The 25,576-nt window shown below is 34.1% G+C and overlaps 1 protein-coding gene across 4 annotated transcripts in view; it reads left to right on the top strand.

The window, feature by feature from the left end:
- The window catches only part of LOC101890121 (glutaminase kidney isoform, mitochondrial), a 53,104-nt gene that overhangs the window by 12,600 nt on the left and 14,928 nt on the right, over positions 1–25,576 (top strand). The window contains exons 2-3 of one of the 4 annotated variants that reach the window (XM_005174810.4): positions 8,358–8,452; positions 24,199–24,228. In XM_005174810.4, coding sequence (XP_005174867.1) covers positions 8,358–8,452; positions 24,199–24,228 — 125 coding nt within the window. Of the gene's footprint in view, positions 1–8,357; positions 8,453–12,942; positions 13,518–16,271; positions 16,772–24,198; positions 24,229–25,576 lie in introns of those variants that run through there. The other 3 variants (XM_005174812.4, XM_005174813.4, XM_020038409.2) reach the window with 3 other exon arrangements.

The raw sequence follows: 25,576 nt of genomic DNA, 5'->3' as shown, positions 1-25,576 counted from the left end.
CACACACAAACACACATGCACACTACGCTCAATGAAACATGCAAACACACACGTGTTGGGTGCGGATGAAAAAAATGAACTACAATTAACAACTTTTTTCTTACCATATCTAATAGTACAAAAACAAAGAAGCAACAACAACAACAACTATGAAATCTAGAACTTGGCATTGAAAAAATGAAATGATGCACATTGTGTTTTAGACTTCAACATATTTATGATGGCAAAACGAATTGATAACCGGTTTGGAATGTGGAAGAAGAAAAAACCGCGGTTCTTATTTACGGGTATCATTGAACATTTTTGGGATTTATGGAAGGGATTATAATTAAAAAAAAAACTTTCGACAAGATTAGTTCCCAAAAAAAAGGGAATTCCATATTTTGTACAAAATTCTTTCAGACCAGAGATTATGAAAGGTTGTTTTGGAGAGACGGATCCACGAGTATCACTCGGATCCACGAGTATCACAGGGGGTGTGTACTAGAAAATATTTGATTGATTTAATAAAATTGAGCAGAATATTCGATCGATGAAAACTTGTAGAATGATTGTCACTAGACTTATAGCCAAAACTTATCTTTTCCAAGTAACAATTGACCCGATCTATGGTGGTTGCCTAAATAGTGAGAAAAAATTTATTCTTTCAGCTGGGAACCCATACCTGAAATTTCATGGATTTTTAATACTTTTGAGAAAAAAAATATCCATAAAATTTTGTAAGGTTGGGGGGATAAAAAAAACTGCCCCAACTGCCATTAGTTTCTTTGGATAATGTAAGCCTAACGAGAGAGAAAATAGTTCAATTGTTGCTTTGTCTTAAAATCGGTTTATTTCTGTGCATTCCGACACATATTTAAAATTTAAATTTTATTGATTTTGGTTCCTCCAATTCCACGAAAGTTTTCTATAAAAAGTTTAAAACTTCAGAGGGTCGTAAAGTTCTATGAAACTTTGAAGTTATAGTCTTTGAAATCCTAAAGAATTTGTTTTTTTTTTTTAAATTCACCACCGAAACATTTCCATAAAATTATATAGGCCTATAAGACCAAAAATGGTTCTAAGAAAAATGTTTTTTGATCTCGGTGAATAATGATATATTTTCTCGGAGGTCCACATAGAACATTTTCTATAAAATTTTATATGTCACATATGTCTTGAAAAAATACAGAAATCGTCTGATGCCCATAAAAATTTTCTACGAAATGTTGGAGATCTCGGAGGACCGGGAACAATTGCATACCAAATTGTATACACATTGAAGGCATTTAAAAAAATTTCTTAGTATAATATTTTGTGGGCGTTGAAGTGCGCGAAGGCCCATGAAAAATGTTGCTAAGTTGGAAGGATTTACATAAAAATGTTCTCCTCAGAGGGAGATTAAATAATTCATAAGCTCAGCTCTTAAAGGATTTATTTAATTTTTTTTTGTACGACTCAGTGGTCCTCGAAATACTATATGGGACCATGAAAAATTCTCTGTAAATTTGAAAGTTCTTAGCGGCGCAAGAAAATATTTAGTCGATGAAGCTTAGGAAAAATTTTCAAAAATTTGTTTAACACTCTCAAATTCACGATGATGTTTCCATGAAATATTGTAGGTCACAGATGCCCAAGAAATTTGCTGCAAAGTTTGAAAAAATAAAATATTAAGGACCCGGAGATGTTTAAAAAGCTTTCTTGGGGACCTATTGAAAATTACAAAATATGTATACCCTCGGATATATGACTACAGGGGGTATATATCATTAGATACGGCCAAAATGTGCCTTATTGGAATATCGGTTTTATACCACAGGTCTCTTTGGACAAAATTGGTTTCAGGACATTTGGAGTCGATCTAGCGAATGCCGTCCGTCTGTCGGTCTGGTGCGCACGATAACTCTCGAGGGGAGTATCCGATTTGGTCTAAACTTGGTACATCGTAATATTATTGTCTAAGTTTGATCGAGTTGGGAGATGGACAATATCGGTTCACCGCTTCTGGTACCTCCCAAGGATAATCCGATTTTGCTCCCACTTTGCAAATCCTAATATTTGCATCAGTGCTAGGTCAGGTGCAAAAATGGACAATATCGTTTCACTCCATGAAGTACCTCCCCCACAAAGGGACAAGATTTTGAATAATTGTAACTCTTTTAAAATGTGATATAAGTGTCAGATTATCTTCAAATTACACAGATTCCACTATTTCTACTAAAACAAGTTTGGCTGTGAAGGTGGGATATATCGGTCAACTCCTTCTGGTACCTTCCCTACAAAGTGTTAAAATTTTGAATATCAATGAATCTCAAAAAACCCCTACATTAGCATCCGATTCCATTTTGGCTTGGCACATCTCAATATTTCTGTCAACACAAGATCTGTTATAAAGATGATAGAGATCGGACCATTTCTTCTGGTACCTCCCCCTCAAAGGGTTAACATTTTGAATAACCAAAACGATTATAAAATCCGAATAAGCATCCAGAATTACACACATCACATTTATTTGTATTAACCCAAGGTCTGATGTGAAGATGGGATATATCGGTCCACTCCTTCTGGTACCTCACCCACAAAGGGTTAACATTTTTAATATCCATGAAGATCAAAAAACCCCGAAATCAACATCCGATCCCATTTAGACTTGGCACATTTCAATATTTCTGTCAATACAAAATATGTTATAAATATGATAAAGATCCGACCACACCTTCTGGTACCTTCCCTGCAATAGGTCAAAATTTCGAATAATTATATCTTTCATAAAATGTGAAATAAATTTCACTCATCCCAATATTTCTATTAACACAAGATTTGGATGAGATATACCGATCTACTCCTTCCGGTACCTCCCCCACAGAGAGATCAAATTTCTAAATAACAAAACGCCCTAAAAATGCGAATTAAGCTTACGATTCTTTTCAAACTTCACACATCTTAATATTTTTACTAATACAAGATATGGTGTGAAGATGATAGATATAGGCCTACCCCTAGTGGTACCTCCCCCACAAACGATCACACTTTAAAATACTTAGATCTCTCATAACTTGCGAAAAATGTCAGCGATTCCATTCGAACATGGTATATCTTAGTATTTCCCTCAACAGGAGATCTGATGTGAATGAATTTTTCTGCCCACTCCCTCTGATACCTCCTCCTCCACAAAAAGATACAATTTTGATTTGCAATTATACGCATAAAACTGAAAATTGTTATCCGATTTTCTTTACATTTTGCAGGTCCCAATTATTTTATTAGTATTAGATGAAGTGGAACACATCGATCCACTATATCTGGTACCTCATGCACATTTCAACATTGTCAAAAAATTATTGCATATCTCATATCAAGTGATATAGTCCGAACAATATCAAATATGATATAATCCCAAATAATATTCAGGGAGGAGTTGGACAATATTGGCCAACTCCTTGGGAACCTCCCCCATAAAGGCTCAACATGATGAATAATAAATACGGATGCCAAAATATGTTTAAATAAACGGACGATAGCTGAGGGTATACATCTGTCGACAAAACCGACTGATACTTTTTCATTTGTTTTATTTTCTTTTTGTAAAATATTGATTTGATAGAATCAGATTCCCACGATAATATTTTAACCCTCAAAGTTCTACAAAAAAAAAATTATAAAAATTTGAATTCCTTTTATGAAAGTGGGTTTTGGAACCCTCGAAAAAATTCTATTAATCTCACCCAAACGGTGGAAAAAATAGACATTTAGTCGAATATTATTAGGCCAGGGAGGCTTACAGATAATATGCTATTGAGTTTTGAAAAAGAATAATTTCTTTAAATTAGATAAGTCACATAGGTCTACAAAAAAAAAAAAAAAAAAAAAAATCTCCAAAAAATTTGGGAGGCTATGATTTTTTTTTAAATTTTGTAGGTTGCGGAGACTCATGGAAATGTTTCAATAATATTTTGCAGGCAGTCGAAAGTATTTTACATTTTTTTTAAATTGAACCCAATATCTTTAAAAAACATTTTTATAAAAAGTGCCCAGAAATATGTACAGGACTCCGACCTGAAAAACAATCCTCAAATTTCCCATCAAAACTGTGGAACCAGTTCAAGAGAACTAATAATCGGTCTCTAAACATTGCTCAATTAATTGAAACCACCGCTTTAATTAAAAATGACATATTTGAAACCCATATCAAATTCCCACTGCCGGTATTGACACTAACCCAATTATGGCCCGCACTTTCATGGCTAAGCTTTCAATTTAATTACGTATACATTAATTTATTTACATTTCACCTAACTACCTTTTCTTCAAATTGGGTGGGCGATGAAGTCATTAGAAAAGGCAGGCACAACCAGAGAGGAACGCCCTCCTACAGTGTAATCCATGGAAGAAGAACAACAGCAACAAAGAATACGTTGCCCTCCCTATTTAAAGCTTTGAAATGTTGACATGGTTACAAGCTGCTTGTTTAAAAGAATTACGCATCACGTGTCAACGAGGGGTTTTAGGTGCGTGCAACCTTATACACACATATATATATATATATATAACAAATATTCTAGGAGAACCTGAGTAACAACAAAGTAGTAGCTCGAGGAAGGCACACAGCGTGATTAGATTGTTTGTTCCATTGCCTCGTCTGGTGTTGACATATTATGGCAAATTACACGTCTTAGAGATAAGCTTTCGAAAAAACACTCCCGGTTATCTCGATTCGGGTTTGCAGAGGTGATGGGGTGGCATTTCGCCCACAAGATCATTAAATAAAAATAATCATCACCAGTTCTTCTTGTTTCTGTGGAAGATTTCAGGGATTCGCCGGCGTAGGAGATAAGACATTATCTGAGACGGCGGCCAAAACAAAACAACAGCAGTTTTGAAAAAAGCATTTGAGAAACTTAAAAATAACAAATTTTTTTTAAATATCTCCTGCAGAATCTTAAAAATAAACAAAATACTAAAAAAATGACAAACAACCATGTCTGTCTGAATGAAATCGGATGTTAATTTCGTTATTTATGAGCTTCATGGAATTTCAAATTTTTACCCTTTGTGGGGGAGGTATAATTAAAAGTGGACCGATATATCCCATCTTCACAGCTGGCCTATCAAAAATTATGGAACTTTTTTCATTGGCCCCCAAATCTTTACAGAGAAAATTTATTGGTTGTCACGGTCTATAAACACTTTTTTATAGGGCCATTTTTCGTGGGTCTCGGGAGAACACAATTTCCTTCAAAGTTATTAAAATTTCGAAAAAAAATTTCGCATTGATATTTTCGATCCATTGAATGTTAATGAGAAATAATCGAGGCCTTTATTAATTTTTTTATAAAAAATTTTCTTGGAATTCCACGGCGTAAACCATTTAAAAAAAGTTCAAAAATTTATTGAAATTTCACATTTATTTTAAATTAATTTTTGTGAATTATTACATTTTGCATTTTGACCTAACCCAACCGTATCTGACCAATCTAAAGCAGCCACTTTAGCCATTGATATTCCCCACAAGTGACGTATAAGTATTGTACATATTGTTGTTGTTGCTGGAAGTGATGTCTCTTGCCGATGAGAACAGCATTTTAAGCAGATATCCATTTTGTTTGCATTTGAGAAGGCAGGCAGACGGACAGACCTCCCTTTTGGCATGCGGGGTTACTGTAGGTCAATTTTAGTTTGCCATAATCCGCTTAGTTCTTGGTTGGCGCTTAAACATGTGTTTTTGTTATTTAAATTGTGCATGGGTGTGACAGTACATTGTACGTCATGACACTTGAACGTTTTGGCCATTCTTAAGTGGTTCCTCTACTTTTAGAGACATTTTACATACATGTTCGCAAAATAACGAATATGTTGTTCTTTTGTTATACCCTCAGCCAAATGTGTCTCATCGAAATAATGGTTTTAGACCCTAGGTCTCTTTGCACCAAATCCGTTTCAGGATATTTGGAGTCGGACTAGCGATGTCAGTCCGTCCGTCTTTCTGCCTGCCGGGGGAGTATCCGATTTGTTCTAAACTTGGCACATCGTAATATTATTATCGAACTTAGGTCGAGTTCGGAGATGGGCAATCTCGTATTTCTAGCACATCCCCCACAAAAGGTCGAAATTTTCAAAAAAAAAATATTTTCCTGCACAAAAAGAGAAAGGATAATCCAATTTTGCCCCAACTTTGCAAAGCCTAATATTTGCCTGTGTGCTATTTAATCTTGAAGGACCACAAAATGTTATTGCCTAGGAAGTGTTAAACTCTTCGAACCATCCATATTCATAAAGGAGTAGTGAAATATGTGACTGAATGAGAATCAGAAAACTAGACATTTTGCAGTAGGTTTAACCTTGGTGCGCAGGCGCGGGATATAACTTGGTTCTTGGAAATTCGTACTAAGAGTGTATGAAAAGTACTAATATGTACTAAACATTAAATACTTTGTATTGCACGAACGGATTGAGCTAGAACTCTGAAATTTGAAATGAGAGTCACTGATGGAATGCAGGATAGATGTTCCAATAGGGATTTTGGGAAATTCGAACTTTAGGGCTACAAAAAGGGTTCAATTTGATACTATGTGAAAAACTTGAAATTTAGTATCAGAATCAAGGTTGGAAAGTAAGTTTGGTATATGAAGGAAGTTTTGGAAATGTGTACTAGGTCTGCGAACTGTACTAAATGGTACCATATTTACAAAATAGTTTGGTTTAGGGTGAACGGATGGAGCTGGAATTTTGAAATTTTGTTGTTGGTAGGTTTTGTGATAAAGAGATGATTTTGGTAATGTGTGTTAAGAGATAGATGAAATCCTAAAATTTGATATAGGTGTCACTGTTGGTATCTGTAATCAAGATATGGAACGGTTTTGCAAAAATTATATGAAAAGTACTAAACGGTACTAAATTTGGTATTGGGTGAGGGGATAGAGCAGGAATCCTTAAATTTGATATTGAGCTCTCTAATGGTAATTGAGACATCGACATGTTTACTATAATTGCACGAAAAGTACTAAATGGTTCTAAATTTGGTATTGGATTAAGGAATAGGACTGAAATCCTCCAATTCGATAATGAACTCTCTGTAACTATGTGGAATTAAGATATGTAGGTGGTTTTAAAAATATATACTATAATTGTGCAAAAAGTACTAAATTTGGTATTTGGTGAAGGTATAGAGATGGAATCCTCAAATTTGATAATGAGCTCTATGTGAGCATCTGGAATTAAGATATGGAGGTGGTTTTGGGAAATGTGTACCATAATTGTTCGAAAAGAACTTAGTGGTGCTAAATTGAGTATTTGGTAACTTCATATAGCTGGAATCCCGAAATTTCATATTGAGGTCTCTGTTGCTGTCTGAGATATGAAGGTGGTATTTGAAATGGATAATTGTTCGAAAAGTACTAAGTACTGAATGGTACTAAATTGGGCATTTGGTGAAGGGATAGAGCTGGAACTCCGAAATTTGATTTGGCTGTCACTTTTAGTGTCTGTAGTTGAGAGAAGCTGGTTTTGAAAATGCGTACTATAGTTGTTCGAAAAGTACTAAATGGTACTAAATTTGATAAAGAGAGAAATTACAGAGCTGGACTCCCGAAATTTGATATTGAGGTCTATTTTGGTATCTGAGGTTAGGATAGGAGGAGGTTTTGGAAATATGTGCTATAATTGTACAATAAGTACTAAATGGTACAAATTTCGTATCGTTGTTTGTGTCTAGATAGGGGTTGTTTTGGATATGCGTAATAAATGTTATCAAATTTGGTACTGGTACTGACAATGAGGTCACTGTTGGTTTCTAGGTAAAGGTATACATTTTCCTGTTATTATTTTCGAATAAGGAAACAATTGAATAATATATATTACCTTGAAAGTCTGAAAATTTTGGAACGATGACTGAAGTTTTGATTAAAAAATGTTGGTCAAACTGAAAAAAATTGTGCACTTCGAGTACTTAAAAGACCTAAAACAAACTGTTATACCGAATCTAAAATTTTAAGGTGTTCTTTTCGTTGATGAAATAGCTGGCACTTTTATTTGTTATTTTGATGATATTAGCGGAATTATTCACCAGAATTGCTTTAAATTTCGTCTTTGTATAGCTTCCATATAAAGATTTTCATTTGAGCGGAATTTTTCTGCGAATTTTTTTTTTTTTTGAAAAATTTAAATTTCCTTTCGAACGATGGAGGGCATAAAAAGTTCGGCCCGGTCGAACATAGCTGCTTTTTTACTTGTTTATTTTTATGTCTTTTAAGCCTTTTTTAAGTCTTCAAAATCCTTCATTAAATTTTCCAAAGAAAAAATTCGAAAAAAAAATACTAAAATTAATTTTCATATCCCCTATTTATTTACTAATTAATTTCCTTTCATTTCTCTCATTACAGCGAAAATTGAGGGCTGCACCTTTGATGAACCTGGTCTTTGCCAATCGTAAGCTATCCTTTTACGATACCAGCAATCCTTCAAGCGAACAACCCCGGTAAGTAATTGACGTTTTTATATCACCATTTTCCAATTACCTATAAATATTGTCTATAAAAGATATACGTATACCGACATACACCCATAAGCCACATAGGTGGCGGCTAGTTGTTATTATCACACAAAGAGAACACGAAACAATTGTTGTCCTTCATTGTTATTTGTTTAACAACAATTCTCATTCACATTGCAAACAAATATCACCGCAATAGATATCCTCTAAATACCATCAGCAGATAGTTTTGAGAGAGCATCCTCAAGAAACGTAAAGAAGGTGTGTTAGTGGTGGGAGTGTGTGTGTGAGTGATTGATTTGCACAAATGTTTTTTGTTTTTATTAATTTTTTTTTTCATCTTCTGTTTATACATTTTCTTAGCCCGACTAACACACTTTCAGATTATTTTTAGAAATTGTAAACATGCCCTCCCCCTCTTCCCCCACACAGACATGCACTTTCATATTTTGCACTTTGTTTTCAATAAATATTGTAAATTACAACAACGTGTTACACATTTTTTTGTATAGGTGTGTGTGTGTGTGTGAGAGAGCGTGTGTTTGATGTCTGGTGGTAGTACGAAATGTGTTAATAAATTTTGTGAATACACCCCAAAATGTAAATGTATTGACGTGATCACTTGTGCTCATGTAAAAGTTCAAAACAAATGCAAATGATCAAAACAAAAATGTTAATAATAACAGTGGACATTGCGATTTTAAAAACAAAAAATATTTTTTTTCACACTTCATTTATTCATTTGTAATAATAAAAAAAAAATAATAATTATTTTTAACTTGTAACGAAAATATTTACTCAAATCTATTATTGAGTCATATGAGTTAATTTCGTAAATAAGAAATTTATTTTTATTTCCTTGAAGCGAAAGGAAGAATAGGGAGAAATTTAGGTATCTGGTCGAATATTGAACATCCTACCTCTAATTTATTTAAAATAGTCAGAATCTATAGAAAGGATTTTGACTATTTTAAATAAATTAGGTCTCCAAGGATGAATAAATAGAGTAAGAATCAGAGCTGTATGGAAGATGTTTTTTAAATATTCTTAATGTTTCTTACTTCTAATTATTTGTAAAGATATAATTTTACAAAAAAAAAAAAAAAAAAAAAAAAAAAAACAGGCTTTCTGGGCCCAATTAGATTGTATAGAACATTTTCTGTGGGCCTCTTAGGTCCCCAGAACTTTGTAGAACTTTTTTCTTAGGTCTCCTCAAAATTTTGTAGAAAACGAGCAAGTGTCTGCTACTTTGTCTTCGAAAAGTCTACCTTAAATTTCGTGTCCAACTTTTTTGTACTCAAAATTCTATTATTCTCTTCGAAAAAGGGAAAACTTGAATAATATATTGAACAAAGCAACATTTTTTAATAAAAACTTCATACATCGTTCCAAAATGTTCAGATTCTCAAGGTTTTATATATTATTCAAGTTTTACTTTTTCGGAAAGAAACATTGGAAAATGTTTACCCTTTACACCAAAAAGTCTTCAGAATCTTTCATTTTGAAGTTTACCGAGGAGGATATAAGTAAAACCATTGCGCACTGGACTTACATCCAATTTTTCTGTCCAAAGCTATTTTTCAAACTTTAAAAACCAACGGTGACCTCAATATTAATATTTCAAAATTACATCCCTATCCCTTCACCCAATACCAAAATAAGTTTAGTACGCATATCCAAAACAATCTACAACTCTCTGTACTAAATATCAAGACTGATTAAAATTTAGTACCATTTAGTACTTTTTCAACAATTATAGTACACATTTTCAAAATCGTCTCCATACTCAATCAGAGACCTCAGACAGAGACCTCAATAACAAATTTCGGGATACCAGCTCTATCCTTTCACCCAGTACCAAAATTAGTACCCCTCAGTACTTTTCGCACAATTATGGTACAAATTTCCATATCTAAATTCCAAATACAAATTGATCCCTTAATATCAAATTTTAAGATTTCAGCTCTGTAATTTTCCTCTATTTAGTGCTTTTCGAAGAAATTTAGTACGCATTTCTAGAACCACCTTTATATCTTAATGACAGATACCAACATATATCTAAATATCAAATTTAAGAATTTTATCTCTATCCCTTAACCCAATACCAAATTTAGTACTTTTGGTACAATTATAGTACACATTTCCAAAACCATCTTCATATCTCAATCCTAGATATCAACAGAGACCTTCATATCAAATTTGAGGATTGCAGCTCAATCCATTCACCTAATACCAAATTTAGTACCACTTAGTACTTTTCGAACAATTATAGAACCTGTCTTCAAAACTATCTCCATATCTCAATTCCATACACCAACAAGATCTAAATACAACATTTGAGGATTCCAGACCTAACCCTTCATTCAGTACCCAAATTAGTACCATTTAGTCCCGTACAAATGTGGGGCGAATTTCTAAACCAGCGCCAAATCTCAAAAACAGATACCATCGGTAAATTTATATCAAATTTAAGAATTTTATTTCTATCTATTCGACCAATACCCAATTTAGAACCACTTAGTACTTTTCGTACAATTATAGTACACATTTCCAAAACCATCTCCATGTCTCAATTCCATTTACCAACAGAGATCTTAATATCAAATTTGAAGATTACAGACCTTACCCTTCACCCAATACCCAATTTAGTACCATTTAGTACATATCGTACAATTATAGTACAAATTTCCATATCTTAATTCCAGACAACGGAGACCTCAATATCAAATTTTAGGATTTCAGCTCTGTAATTTCTCCCATTGCCAAATTTAGTACCATTTAGTGCCTATCGAAGAAATATAATACAAACTTTGTACACACATAGGACAGGACGCATTTCCAAACTCGATTCCAAATTTCAAAAATAGATACCGCCAGTAATTTAAATATCAAATTTCGGAATTTTATTTCTATCCCTTCACCTAATACCAAATTTTGTACCTTTTGGTACTATTCGTACAATTATTGTACACATTTCCGAAACCACCCCCATATGTCCAGGCTATATATGAACAGCGACCTCAATACCAAATTTCAGATTTAAAGCACTATCTGTTTATCCAATACCAAATTGTACCAAATATGGTACTATTTAGTACTTTTCGTGCACTTGTCGTACCCATTTCCAAAAGCTCCTCTTTATCACCTACCAAAACCTACCAAAAAGGATCCCAATACCAAAATTTTAAATCTCCAGCTTTTCCGTTCTCCCAAAACGGAATTGTACCAACTTAAGTACCATTTAGTACAGTTCGTACACTTAGTACACATTTCCAAAATCCTCCTTAATATATCAAAATTACTTTTCAACCTTTATTCTGTAATCAAATTTCAAGTTTTTAGCTCTATCCGTTCACATAATACCAAATGGTACCATTTTAGCAGTTTCGTAACATTTTAGAACATTTCGTAACCTTTAAGTTCGAATTTCCAAATACCCTTTGGTACATCTATCCTGCACTCCATTAGTGATTCTCACTTCAAATTTCAGAATTCCTGGTCATTCCATTTGTCAAATACAAGGTATTCAATTTTTAGTACATTTTAGTACTTTTCGTACCCGTAGAAATTTATAAAAAAAACGAGTTTTACCACAGCAAGACTGACCCTCGTGCAAAATGTCACTTTTTACAAAATTTATTCAAAATTTTTATAATTTTGGAAAATTGGACCAAATCAAGAGTTATCGTGCGTAATAGGCAGTCAAACAAAGGGAAGGACTCCAAATGTCCTCAAACGGATTTGGTTCAAAGAGACATAGGGTCGTAAACCATTATTTCGATGAGACACTTTTTGACTGTATGAAATGATATATACCCCTGTAGCCATATGCTTGAGGGTATGAAAATGCCATTGTCCCTGGGGGACCTCCAAAAGTCATAGACAATTCTTCGTAGGCCCCCTAATCAATGGGTTAACCTTAAATCACCCTAGCTAAGTAATATTTTCTCCGGGAAGTTTTCTAAATCAATTTTTTTCCGAAAACCTTTTTTAATCAAACATAATTTTTCCCCTCATTATCCCACTGTATGTGGCAATTATGAAAGTGGTTCTTTTATAAATCCTAGACAATTCTTCGTGGGCCTCTAATCAATAAGGAAACTTCATCCCTACTGAATCCAATTTTCTCCGGAAAAAAAATATTTTTTTAAAACCTATTTTAACCTGCCATAATTTTTTCCGCCTCTTTCCCCCCACTGTATCTGGCAATTATGGACGCGTTTCTTTTTGTTTAAACAACTCAAGCGAAAACCGGCCATTAATCTTGATCTTTCGAAAAAATGTGCTAATGCAGAAACCTTTTATTAATACTATTTAACAATTTGCTATGTTTTAAACAAATCCCTGTGTGTGTACACAGACACTAATTTATCAGTTTAGACGCCCATTCGTCAATGGTTGGCCGATGTGAAGGGGGCGGAGAGCGGTGTGCAGTTTCTTATTATTTCCCCCTTTTGACTGAAGGTTTGCCAAAATCCAAACGAAGACAAGTTTTTCGGAAACTTTTAACCAAAAAAATTAAAAATAAAATCGTTTTGCTAATTGAAAATTGTTTCACACCTTTTTTCGTCGAGCGGCCCTCGGCGGCGTTCGCTCGACCCAGCCCGACCCACAGTGAATTTATTTCTTATAAATATCGGTAGATTTCGGAGCTGCCTTCTATTTTTTGTAAAAATCTGTTAACGGACGGTCATTAGTATCTCTCGTCGTTCAATTCGGGAAAATATTTGAATATGAATTCGAAATGTCTGGAAATACTTGAAATGGCCAATGATCGCGTACCGCTCAACGGCGAGAGTAGTTGCGTGGACTTGCGCGAATTTGTGCACGAGAAAATCGTCAATGAAATGCAGCTAATGTCGAGCGATGAGTTCGATGCAATTTTACAAGAAACCACTTTGGAACAGCAGAAACAAAAACAGCAACAACAGACGCAACAGTCATCAACGGAATTATCTCCCGATGAGGCGATTATCAATGAAATGGTTCAAGGTCTTTGTTCGACGAAGCAAAAATCAACCTTTGTTAAAATCATTGCCAAGTACATCAGGTAGGCGCATGGTGATGAGGGGTGGGAAAAGGAATCGAATCAAATGTGATAAAATCACGAGTCTTGAAGTGTTTGTTTTTTTTCGGCCTTAATCCGACGTCAGCGAAAAACCACTCAAAAAATGTGCAAAAATAATAATTCCCTCAAAATTATGCGACAGATAAGACAAAAAAACAATCATAAACCACTTTCGCTGTGCAAGTACTACTCATTGGAGGATCTGTGATTAGATAAGGCCCTCCCCGTATTCGCTGTCCTCTCTATACTTTCTAGAATCTGTGTGTTTTTGATTAAATCAAGTTCTGGTTATAAAACATTTAATTACCTAGACCAAACACCAAAAAAAAAAACAACTTATTAATAATACATATGTGCGAGCCTCCAAAAATCCATTCAGTCGGGCGCCATATCTTATCGCATTCTTTGGATGAATGACTGACTGACTGACTGGCATGTCGCTAAATTCTAAACTTTGTGCCATGAATAATGTTTTTTTTGGGGATCGCCATAAATTTATGGCTTATGAATGAACGACTTGATATTCAGGGAATTTCAGATAATTACCGGTAGTCTAAGGAATTTCCAGTTAAATAAGTTTGACAAACTTAAGAAGTTTGTTTTTAAATAAGGTCTTACACCTGAGACCCTTGTGAGTCATAGAAAAAGGGGGAATTTTTGAATATTTTTCTTAAGAATTTAATTTTTTTTCAAAGGAACAAATAATTCGGAAAAACTGAATTTTCTAATTAATGGCTGATGCAGCCAGGCTGAATAGAGTTTTCCATAGGAAAACCTCAATTCAGCCGGGGCTGAATAGAGTTTTCCATAGGAAAACCTCAATTCAGCCGGGGCTGAATAGAGTTTTCCATAGGAAAACCTCAATTCAGCCGGGGCTGAATAGAGTTTTCCATAGGAAAACCTCAATTCAGCCGGGGCTGAATAGAGTTTTCCATAGGAAAACTTCAATTCAGCCGGGGCTGAATAGAGTTTTCCAATAGGAAAATCTCAATTCAGCCGGGCTGAATAGAGTTTTCCAATAGGAAAATCTCAATTCAGCCGGGCTGAATAGAGTTTTCCAATAGGAAAATCTCAATTCAGCCGGGCTGAATAGAGTTTTCCAATAGGAAAATCTCAATTCAGCCGGGCTGAATAGAGTTTTCCAATAGGAAAATCTCAATTCAGCCGGGCTGAATAGAGTTTTCCAATAGGAAAATCTCAATTCAGCCGGGCTGAATAGAGTTTTCCAATAGGAAAATCTCAATTCAGCCGGGCTGAATAGAGTTTTCCAATAGGAAAATCTCAATTCAGCCGGGCTGAATAGAGTTTTCCAATAGGAAAATCTCAATTCAGCCGGGCTGAATAGAGTTTTCCAATAGGAAAATCTCAATTCAGCCCGGGCTGAATAGAGTTTTCCATAGGAAAATCTCAATTCAGCCGGGCTGAATAGAGTTTTCCAATAGGAAAATCTCAATTCAGCCGGGCTGAATAGAGTTTTCCAATAGGAAAATCTCAATTCAGCCCGGGCTGAATAGAGTTTTCCATAGGAAAATCTCAATTCAGCCCGGGCTGAATAGAGTTTTCCATAGGAAAATCTCAATTCAGCCCGGGCTGAATAGAGTTTTCCATAGGAAAATCTCAATTCAGCCCGGGCTGAATAGAGTTTTCCATAGGAAAATCTCAATTCAGCCCGGGCTGAATAGAGTTTTCCATAGGAAAATCTCAATTCAGCCCGGGCTGAATAGAGTTTTCCATAGGAAAACTTCAATTCAGCCGGGGCTGAATAGAGTTTTCCATAGGAAAATCTCAATTCAGCCCGGGCTAAATAGAGTTTTCCATAGGAAAATCTCAATTCAGCCGGGCTTTTCCCCCTTTCGTAGGTCTAGAAATTTTAATTCGTCGAAAATACAATACCGTGCGATTCTCGCATTTCTTATTATATAAGGAGAGAACTCATTTTTTGCTAGGCATGACATCTTCCTCTCTCTCTCTTTTTCTCTTACTCTGTTTTATACTTGAAATTTATGGCCACCAAGATCTTGATTTTCAAGGAAAATTTAATTTAATTAGGGTATCCGAAGTCTAATCAAACGAAACAAATTAGTTCCGATTACAGCTAGTTTTGGGCGTGACAATTTTAATTTGTTTTAATTAATTAGCGATTTAAAAAAAAAACTCCAAATTTTCTGTGAACTTGCAGAACTGAAGAATTAAAGTTCGCCACCATAGCACAAGCGTTACGAATTCTTAGAGATTTTCTTATAGTATGGCCAGGCGAAAATTAACACCTTTGGTAGAGGTATTTGCGAATAGCTGTACCCTTTTTGAATTCTTTAAAAAAAAAAAAAAAAATACAGACGCTTCTCTTTGTGTGTGTGTGTATTTGGAAATGGACAGACTTGGAGTCCGCCAGTTAGATCTATAGACAGCTCTACATACCTATATGTGGAGCGACTTTTACGCACACACACCTCCCTGTTTGTGATACTTTTTGCTGCTATTGGTGTTGTTGTTGTGTCAATAAAGATAAAAGTTGTGAAAATCTGCAGCTTATAGACCATTCATTCCAATTAACATAGAGTAAATATCATCGATGGCGATACACTTAGTAAGTTACTAATACTCGTATTAAATCAGACACGAAGTGGATAAATAATTTAATTGTTGTTGTTGGTGGTGTCGCTGCTTTAGAGAGAGCACAACAAATATTGAAATCAAATATATGTGAAGCTATAAATTGCCATATCATCTGAATATCGGATAACAGTCGGAATAAATCAGCCAAAGGCTTAACACAAAAATTTTTATCCAAAAAAAAGAACACAGGCCGCGCCCTTTCCCGTTAAGTTTTCTCTCTGCCCTGTCATTGACTTTGATTTGAGAAATTATTTCGTTCTTTTTAAATTTATTTTATATTTTGAAAAAAAAAAAAAAAAAAAAAACATTTGAGTGCCGTTTAATTAAAATCAACAGTTTTGTGTTCTGCCTGCCATTTGTGACAATAATAATTGTTGGCATTCGTCAATAGCGTCGTTTGTGTTTTTGCTTTTTTGGCCAGCTATGGTGTTGAGTGAAGAAATTGCCGAATTGAAACGTCTGCAAGAAGAAATGGAAAATAAATTGAATGTTGTCGAAACAAAAGAAGATTTAGAATTAGTTAATACCGAAACGGCTCATGTGATTGAAGAGATAATCGAGGGAATTTCACTGCAAGGCCGAAGGGGAACATTGGTTCGTACCATATCAGCTGTTTTGAGGTAAATGTCGAGAAAACACTTGGATTTTATTTGAAATAATAATATTTATTCAGTTTTAAAAAATTGATCTGAAGAAATGATAAATTAGTATTCGTACATATAAATTGAATACCAAGGGGACAGCTTAAAAGTATGCATCACACCTGTTAAACATTGTTCAAAATGTTGACCTTTTGTGGGGGAGCTACCATCTTTATAACAGATCTTGTGTTGATGGGAATATTGAGATGTGCCAAGTCTGAATGGAATCGGATGTTAATTTCGTGTTTTATGAACTTCATGAATATTCAAAATGTTGACCCCTTGTGGGGGAGGTACCAGAAGGAGTGGACCGATAGATTCCATCTTCACACCGGACATTGGGTTAATAAAAATACTGTGATGTGTGTAATTTGAAGACAATCGGGTTCTCACATCACATTCTATAAGAATTATAATTATTCAAAATGTTGACCCTTTATGGGGGAGGTACTTGATGGAGTGGAACGATATTGTTCATTTTCTCACCTGACCTTCCTCTTTTTGTGCAGTAAATTACTTTCTTTGAATATATATTGACATTTTGTGGGGGATTGTACCAGAAGGAGTGCACCGATATTGTCCATCTCCGAACTCGATCTAAGTTTGACAATTATATTACTATTACGAAAATAGACCTAGGGTCTAAACCTGTTATTTCGATGAGGCACGTTTTTGCTGTATAAAATGATATATACCCTCTCTAGTTATATGGCTGAGGGTATAACAAATGATATATACCCTCTCTAGCCATATGGCTGAGGGTATAAAAATATATATGTCTACAGCCTAAAAGTATGCATCACACATACCTGTATTTTAAAGGGGTTTCAAATATATTTTAATTACAATTATTATCTCCCAAAGCTTTTTCATAGGATCCAGAGCCTTTAAAATAAGTTTTTTTGCAAGCAGAAGATCTTCCATAAATCTTCAATGGATGGAAGAAATTCAATGGGCATTCTATAGATAGAATATCTCCTGGAGGCCTCTAAAAGGCATTGTTGTAGAGAATACCTTCTTGTTTCATAGAAGGGCAGTAAATTATCATCTTTTTATTGCATATCCTAAACAGGGAAAATTTTGCAATGCCATTTTATAGGAGAATCCTTTTAAAGTCTCCATCTATGGAAGATACCGTTGCTTCCTCCATGTTAAAAGTTCGTCTTCTAATGAGAAGTCCTTAAAAAGATGCTATATCATGGGAAAGACATCCATCCCTCTTCTATTGAAAATAATTCACAAAAGTTCTATTATATTATTTATAAAGATATTTTGTTTGGGAAAAAGCCTTCTTAGCGTCTTCAAAGGAAAAGCCTCTTTTGGAGGATGGCTTTAAGAGATATATTGTGGAGAAAAAGTTTTCTGGAAGATCTCTTCTACATAAGGTGTACTCTGCTTCCAATGAAAAGATCTTTCCGAAAAATACATATTCTATGTAATATTCCCCTAATTGTTCCGCTTCTATAGAAGATACCACCAGAAGGAATCTTTCAGAGGTAATCTCCTACAGAGTAAACCCTAAAAATCGACCCTTAAAAGATCGGCTCCATAGAAGAGTATTCAATGGAAGAAAGCCTTTATGGAAGAGAGTCTCTGAAAGGAGTACCCTGCTTTCACCGAAGATACCATTAGAAGAGATATTCTACCGGGTAAATCCTCGTTCTAGCTTTTCTTCTTCCACAGAAGTTATCTTTTAAAGGTGTTTTCCTCAGGGAATATCTCAAAAATGATGTTCTGAAGAAAAAACCTTTCTCCACAGAATATATTTGAAAATTCTATTTATAGAGGCCAGCGAGAAAGACTTTGAGAGGGGCTTCTCTGCATAGATGAATTTAATAGGGTCTTCCATTTATAGAAACTCTTAAAAGGATGTTCTGATCACAAAAGACCATGAAAGATCTTCTTTTCATAGAGTCATTTCCGTCGTAGAATAACTTTTTTCCATAGAAGACTTTGCCCTTCTCTTTCCTAACATACCTTGATATGACATTCTCTTTTTGGACGACTTTAAAAATGCCTCCACCTAATGGGAGAACTTAGAAACCTTTAGAAACACTCGAAAGTCATTCAGACCTTTTAGAAGATATTCCGTTCATAAAAGGCCTTTTTAATTTCTTCTTGTAATATAAAATTCCTACTCATAGAAGATATCGACAGTAGTTTATCTATATAATTCATGTAGAGGGTTTTCTCAATATGTGACTTTTCGAAGGTATTCTCATTTAAAGTTGTTTTCTTACCAGAAGAATAGTATATGACGCCTTCTATATTTGATGATACAGGTCGTTTTTATATATCTACTAGCTGAACCCGGTTCGCTTCGCTACCCCTTTTGATTTTATATGCATTCAAAATTTTATTTACGAATATATGTTGGTTAAAAAAAAAAAACAAATTGAAAAATTAAAAAAAAAAAAATATTGCACTACTTTAATGCGTAAATAACCAAAACCATTAGAAAATCAGTAACATGAAATACATACACGAAGGGTTTGTCCTTCGGATTTATTTATTTCATAGCAAATACCAAGCGTGCAGTAAACTGCAATCTTTTGAAGTTGAGTGGCATTTCTATTGCAATTAGTGAATTCGAGATAGCAACATACTTCGTTTTTTAGTGTTAGCCTAAGGCGTTGTGGGCCAATGGTTCTTGTTAAAATCATATCCCAATCTGATCCGATTTAAATATAATTTTAAAGAAAATACTTTTACACCAAACTCCGCCACACCTTTCATATTTCATTGAAATTGGTGCGTCAAATATGTGAAATCGGTCGATAATATATATATGGGAGCTATATCCAAATCTTAACTAATTTCCAATTAATTTGTCACATTTATTATTGTAACCAAATTCCGTCACACATTCTGAATTTCATTGGAATCGGTCTTTTATATCGTGTTTGGTGCATAACATGTATGAAATCGGCCGAAATATATATGTTAGCTATATCCAAACCTCAACTGATTTCAATATAATTTGGCAATTTTTTCTGGTGCCAGATTTTGTCTCTCTGTCTTTGGGTGCATCAAATAGAAATCGGCTGAGTATATATATAGGAGCTATAATCAAATCTGAGCGTATTTGAATATAATTCATTGGAATCGGAAATACGTATCGTGTTTTGTGCATCAAATATGTGAACTCAGCGGAAAATATATATGGCAGCTATATACAAATCTGAACCGATTTTAATATAATTTGACAAATGTATATTTGTTTTAATTTCCGCTACACATTCCAAATTTCTTTGAAATTAGGGATACATAGCGTGTTTGGTGCATCAAATACATGAAATCGGTCGAAAATATATATGGGAGCTATATCCAAATCCAAACCGATTTCAATTTAATTTGACAAATTAATTTTGGCTCCCAATTCCGATACTTATTTTAAATTTCATTACAATTGGAAATACATATCGTGTTTGGTCCACCAAATACATGAAATTGGCCGAAAATGTATATGGGAGCTATATCCAAATCTGAACCGATTTTAATATAATTTGGGAAATCAATTTTTTAGATAAAATCTATCACACGTTTCAAATTTCATTGAAATTGGGGATACATAACGTGTTTGGTGCATCAAATGCTTGAAATCGGCCGAAAATATGTATGGGAGCTATATCCAAATCTGAACCGATTTCAATATAATTTGACAAACATTCATATTGTGTTTGAGGCATCAAATGAACGAAATCGGTCGAAAATATATATGGGAGCTATATCCAAATCTGAACCGATTACAATATAATTTGGCAAACTTATTTTTGTTCCAAATTCCGTTACGTGTTCCAAATTTGGAGACTGTATCTTCAACCAATCAATAGATATGTGCATATAAATTCTAAATTTTTGGGAGGTACCTCCGATTCTGATGCTATATCTCCAGTTCCAAGTGGAAATTCAAAAATGTATATAGCCTATGTTACTTTCAGGCGATGGTGCAGTATAAATGGAAATTTTCAGGAAAATCTATTCAGCGGTTTTCGAGTCCATAAATTACAAACAAACAAACAAACAAACATACAAACATTTTCCTCTTTTATAGATATAGAAGAGAAAAGTCAAAAAATAGTTATTGAAAAAATACATACATCATATGGTTCTGCAAAGACCACATATACATATATATTCTACCGATAACATCAACATTATTATGTATGAACGCAATAACAAACTATTTGAAATCTATATTATCAATGCCATGTGGCAGATTATTGTATGCAACTGACGACATACTGACGTATACCATATGTCGGTCATCATACGTCATTAGGTACCTCAAAGAAAAATTTCGTTGTGGTTAAAAATAAATTGAATTTTATTTAGCGATATTTTTCTTACGAATATTTTTTATATTAAGACAGTCTTTTTTTATTATTTAAATATTTATCTCTGACATTAAAAAAATTTCGAATTTTTCAATTCGTCTCTTGTCCATATATGGTGTTAATATAATTTATTATATACTGTGTGAGTGTTGCTGTGTGTGTGTGTGTGGATGTGGTGTGAAACAATATTCATTTTCATGTCTGTGGTCCTGAATTTTGAGTTATTTTTAGACATTTCAACTCGAACTATTAATTATCACCAATAGTGGTTCATCGTGTCGTATAATTAATATTAATTTTGAAAACTATTGGATATGTGTGTAACTAATTAATAGCAAAAATGATACTTAAACGTTTACCATACACATAAAATGGGAAATTATCAATGCTCTAATAAATAGAAATTAATAGATACTAAATTTTTCATGGCGAACTCTAATTACTGGGAACAAATTTAGGGGAGGGAATATTGGTGAATTTTTAATTTAAAATTTGAATTTTTAAATATTCAAATTTTAAAGGAAATTTATAAAGACAATTTCGACTGTGGTCTAAAGGGTGAGATAAAAAACTGCAACAAAGTCAAACATCATAATTTAATCATTTAAATTTTATTTAATGAACGAAAACAAGATAAAAAATTAGTAAGTTCGACCGGGCCGAACTCTAAATACCCTCCGCCATTTGTAACGAATTAAAAAATTTTCAAAAAAAAAAAATACATTAAAAGTTCTGTTGAAATTTTTAAAATACCTAATATCGGAAGGTGCCGATATATGGGGGGATATGCGATATTGTGGACCTATATAAACAATACGCTTTCAGGGGGTAAAGTGCTCACAAAGAACACCTTGTGTGGAATTTCAAACAATTTCATTGAAAAATGTGACTAAAATCGTCAAAATACCGAATATCGGGGGGTTACCGTTATATGGGGGCTACACGATATCGTGGACCGATATAGCCCATCTTCGAACTTGACCTGCCTGCAGACAAAAGAGAGATCTCTGCAAAATTTTAGCTTCCTATCTTAATTCATTTGGACTGTAGCGTGATTATCACAGACGGACGGACAGGGCTAAATCGTCTTAAAATTTTACGCTGATCAAGAATATATATAACAAACGGAATGACTATGTATGGTGGAGGGTATCATAATGTCGGGAATAGCATCAAATTTTAGAATAAGTTCAGATTTGTTCGGATTTAGTCACCTTTGACACGAATTATGGCCTTTAAATGGCCAATGAAACCGTAACATGCTGCCCGAATATTGTTCTGCGGTATTTTGGCCCTTTCTCTGAGAAGCGCTTGCTTGAGGTGATCGACACTTTGGTATTTTTTAGTGCTAAGCTTGCTTCCCAAAATACTCCAGATACAATAGTCAGAATGTTGTACTGCGAAATTTTGGTCCTTTCTCTGCGAAGCGCTTGCTTGAGGTGTTCGGCACTTTGGTATTTTTTAGTGCCAAAGTTTGCTTCCCAAAAAACTCCAGATACAATAGTCCTAGGGATTGGTATCCGAAGATTTAGCCATTGTACGCTGGAAATGACGAGAAACCTCATTTTGTAACCGTTCTTGGGTTTCGCGTGCTGAGTCCTGTTCAAATGTCCAAGTTCTGCGGCTAAAATGGTTGCGTGCCCAAGGCTTTAATACACCCTCCAGAATATTTTCGCGATAATATTCGGCACTTATTCTGATTCCACGGTCGATTAATACGAGCGGAGAGCGACCATCGGCTGTTATGGCGGCCCACACCATCACAATGGCCAGCGCTTTAGTTCTGGTGGCCAACTGAACGTGCACATTTTCAGCTGACCTCTTTGGCAAGTAAACACGATCATTTTGTTCGTTTACAAACTGCTGGACAACGAAGGTTTTCTCATCGGGAAAAACCAAATTCGGCAGTTCACTACTTTTGGCCAAGCGTAGCTACTCTTTGGCTCTTTTGAGTCTATTTTCTTTCTGTTGCGGTGTAAGTTCATGCAGTTTTTGGAATTTCAATGGCAATGGCATTACTCGGAGCTCATTTTTCAATATTTGCCGAATGGAATATTGCGATATGTCCAACTCACGAGCCACTTTGATGCGGTTTTCGGTCAATTCGCTTCTTGACTTTTCGAACCATTTTTGCTGATGTTGCTGTTTTCTTCCGTCCACTTCCTTGACGTCGGGCTACCAGTATCAGTATCACGGTAACGAGCGATGGTACGAGACACAAAAGACTTATTCACATTTAAATGCTGGAGAGCTCTAATGATAGCCACTTGTGGTTTTCGAGCCAAATATAAAGAAATCACACTATCACGCTTGAATTCCATTTCTCACCAAAATGCTTTTGTACGCTTATAAACAATATAATGAGTCCAGTGACAGGAATAATTTTAACAACTGTCGGACGAGTGGCTTACAAATGACAGCAGTCTGAAGCTGGTTGCGGTTTTTTTTTTCATCTCACGCTGTATATAAGGTCGGCCAATAAGCCCATCTGACAACTAAGTATGTTGTCAAAATACCTAATTGTGATTTGAAATATGGAAAAAGTCAAATAACAATAGTGTAAAAACTACAAGGTCAAATTTTTGTCAAAATTAGTCTTTTCGCCTGCCCTTATTTGGCCTTGATATCTTCCATAAAATTATTTTTTTTTTTGTAGCAAATATATTTCTTTATAAGATTTTTTCCCATCGCATTTAATTTTTCTTCCGAACAATCATATTTCAAAACTTGTCATTGCTCCCACATAGCGTATGAGTGATTTAAATTAATGTACCATGGGTTGTATGATGAATGTGTGTTTGTGTGCATAGACATTTCTCATTCGCCAAAGTAGTCTTCTCATCAATTTTTCACATTTCACATATGCACAAAATGGGTCCCTTGTTGAATGCAAAATTTTGCAAAAAACAAAAGTGTCTAGAAAAGTCCAGACTCGCATTTTTCTACTCAAACAAATTAGTTTTTCCTCTAAGTAATTATTTTTTGTTTATTTTCAATTTTGTTAAAAAACAAATTCGATTACCCATTGATACACAACTCAAAAACAAAAATAAAAAAAAAACAAAACAGTTTGCAGAAACGCTGCTACTCAGTCAGACCGTGAGTAATGATGATGATGATATTATTTTAGAGTATCCGTTTATTTTCTTCGTTTCTTAGTTATTTGTTTTTTTTAGAAAATCCAATTTGATTTTCCGTTGATTTTCCATTATTGTTTTCCGTTTGACGTTCCGTTGTGAAACAAGTGTTTTTGTCTGGGCTAAAGGAATATTTTAGATATATTTTCCTAGAAATTATTTTCTGTTTTGGTTTTTAGTATAAGTATTTTGTTTAAATTAATTTCCACACTTGCACTTTACTTCCTTTGTACGTATTTAGAATAAAAAATAAATAAATAACTTCCAAAATTGATTGCAATTATTTGATTTGTAGATTTTCATTGCTATTTGCTTTAAATTACCTTTTTTAATTGCAATTATTTTTCAAATCAATTTCCTAAGATTGAGATCATCAAATGTGTTGCCAAAATTTTAGTCGTGTCTTTGTCTAGTGTTTTTTCCATAAATTATTTAAAATATTCAATTTTCTTTTCCTGTATATAAAATGTATTTAAAAATGACACAGAAAACTAAAAGAATATTTAAGTATATTTTTTGATATGAATCATATTTCAAAGTCATAAAAATTACCAATTACTTCTGAAAAAATATTTCCGCTAATGTATAATTAAAAATAGTCTGTGACAAGGCCAAAATATTTCGGTCTTTGAAGTTTTATTTTTTTTGGATGCATTGAAAATTGTTTATCGCTCAGATTTTATGTAAGGTAATGCGCAAGTCTTTAGTTGTCAAATTTTGACAGGAAATTCTGATAAAAAAAAAAATTACAAAATTTTGAAAATTTAGACTTTAAGGCTGAAAAATATCCAATGTTTAACTACTGTGTAACGTAGTGTCGTATAAGTAATGACAGACTTCATACGCCATATGGTACCAGTGAATACAAAACTAGAATTGTGACAACCTGGTTCCATCGAACGAAACTATTTTCTTATCAAGTACCGTAGAACCCGGTGGTGTGTATGAAAACTTTGCGTATGAGTAATATAAAAAATATAAATGTCACTCATACATTTATTATATGGTGAAGTAAACTATGAACTAGATTGGCACATTTCTAGTTGTGACTCCTCAAAATAATAATTTTAAATTAGCTCAAATGTAGATTATTGTAGCCAAATTTTTCAGAATTCAGAATTTGTTAAAAATCTATCCAAGAAGTTCCTGCTTCCTTCCCCCCTGGAAGGAAGGCCCATAATATCGTATAGCCCCAATACAACGGTACCCCCGATATTGGGTATTTTGATGATTTCAGCTACATTTTTTTTTTACCGGAATTGTTTTTAAGCCTTTCGTGCAGATCCTTAGAAAGTCAAAACTTCATAGAT

The sequence above is a fragment of the Musca domestica genome, unplaced genomic scaffold, assembly GCF_030504385.1.
Source record: "Musca domestica strain aabys unplaced genomic scaffold, Musca_domestica.polishedcontigs.V.1.1 8, whole genome shotgun sequence".
NCBI lineage: Eukaryota > Metazoa > Arthropoda > Insecta > Diptera > Muscidae > Musca > Musca domestica.
The sequence above is the reverse complement of the archived record's forward strand: the minus strand, read 5'-3'. Positions and strand labels throughout refer to the sequence as shown.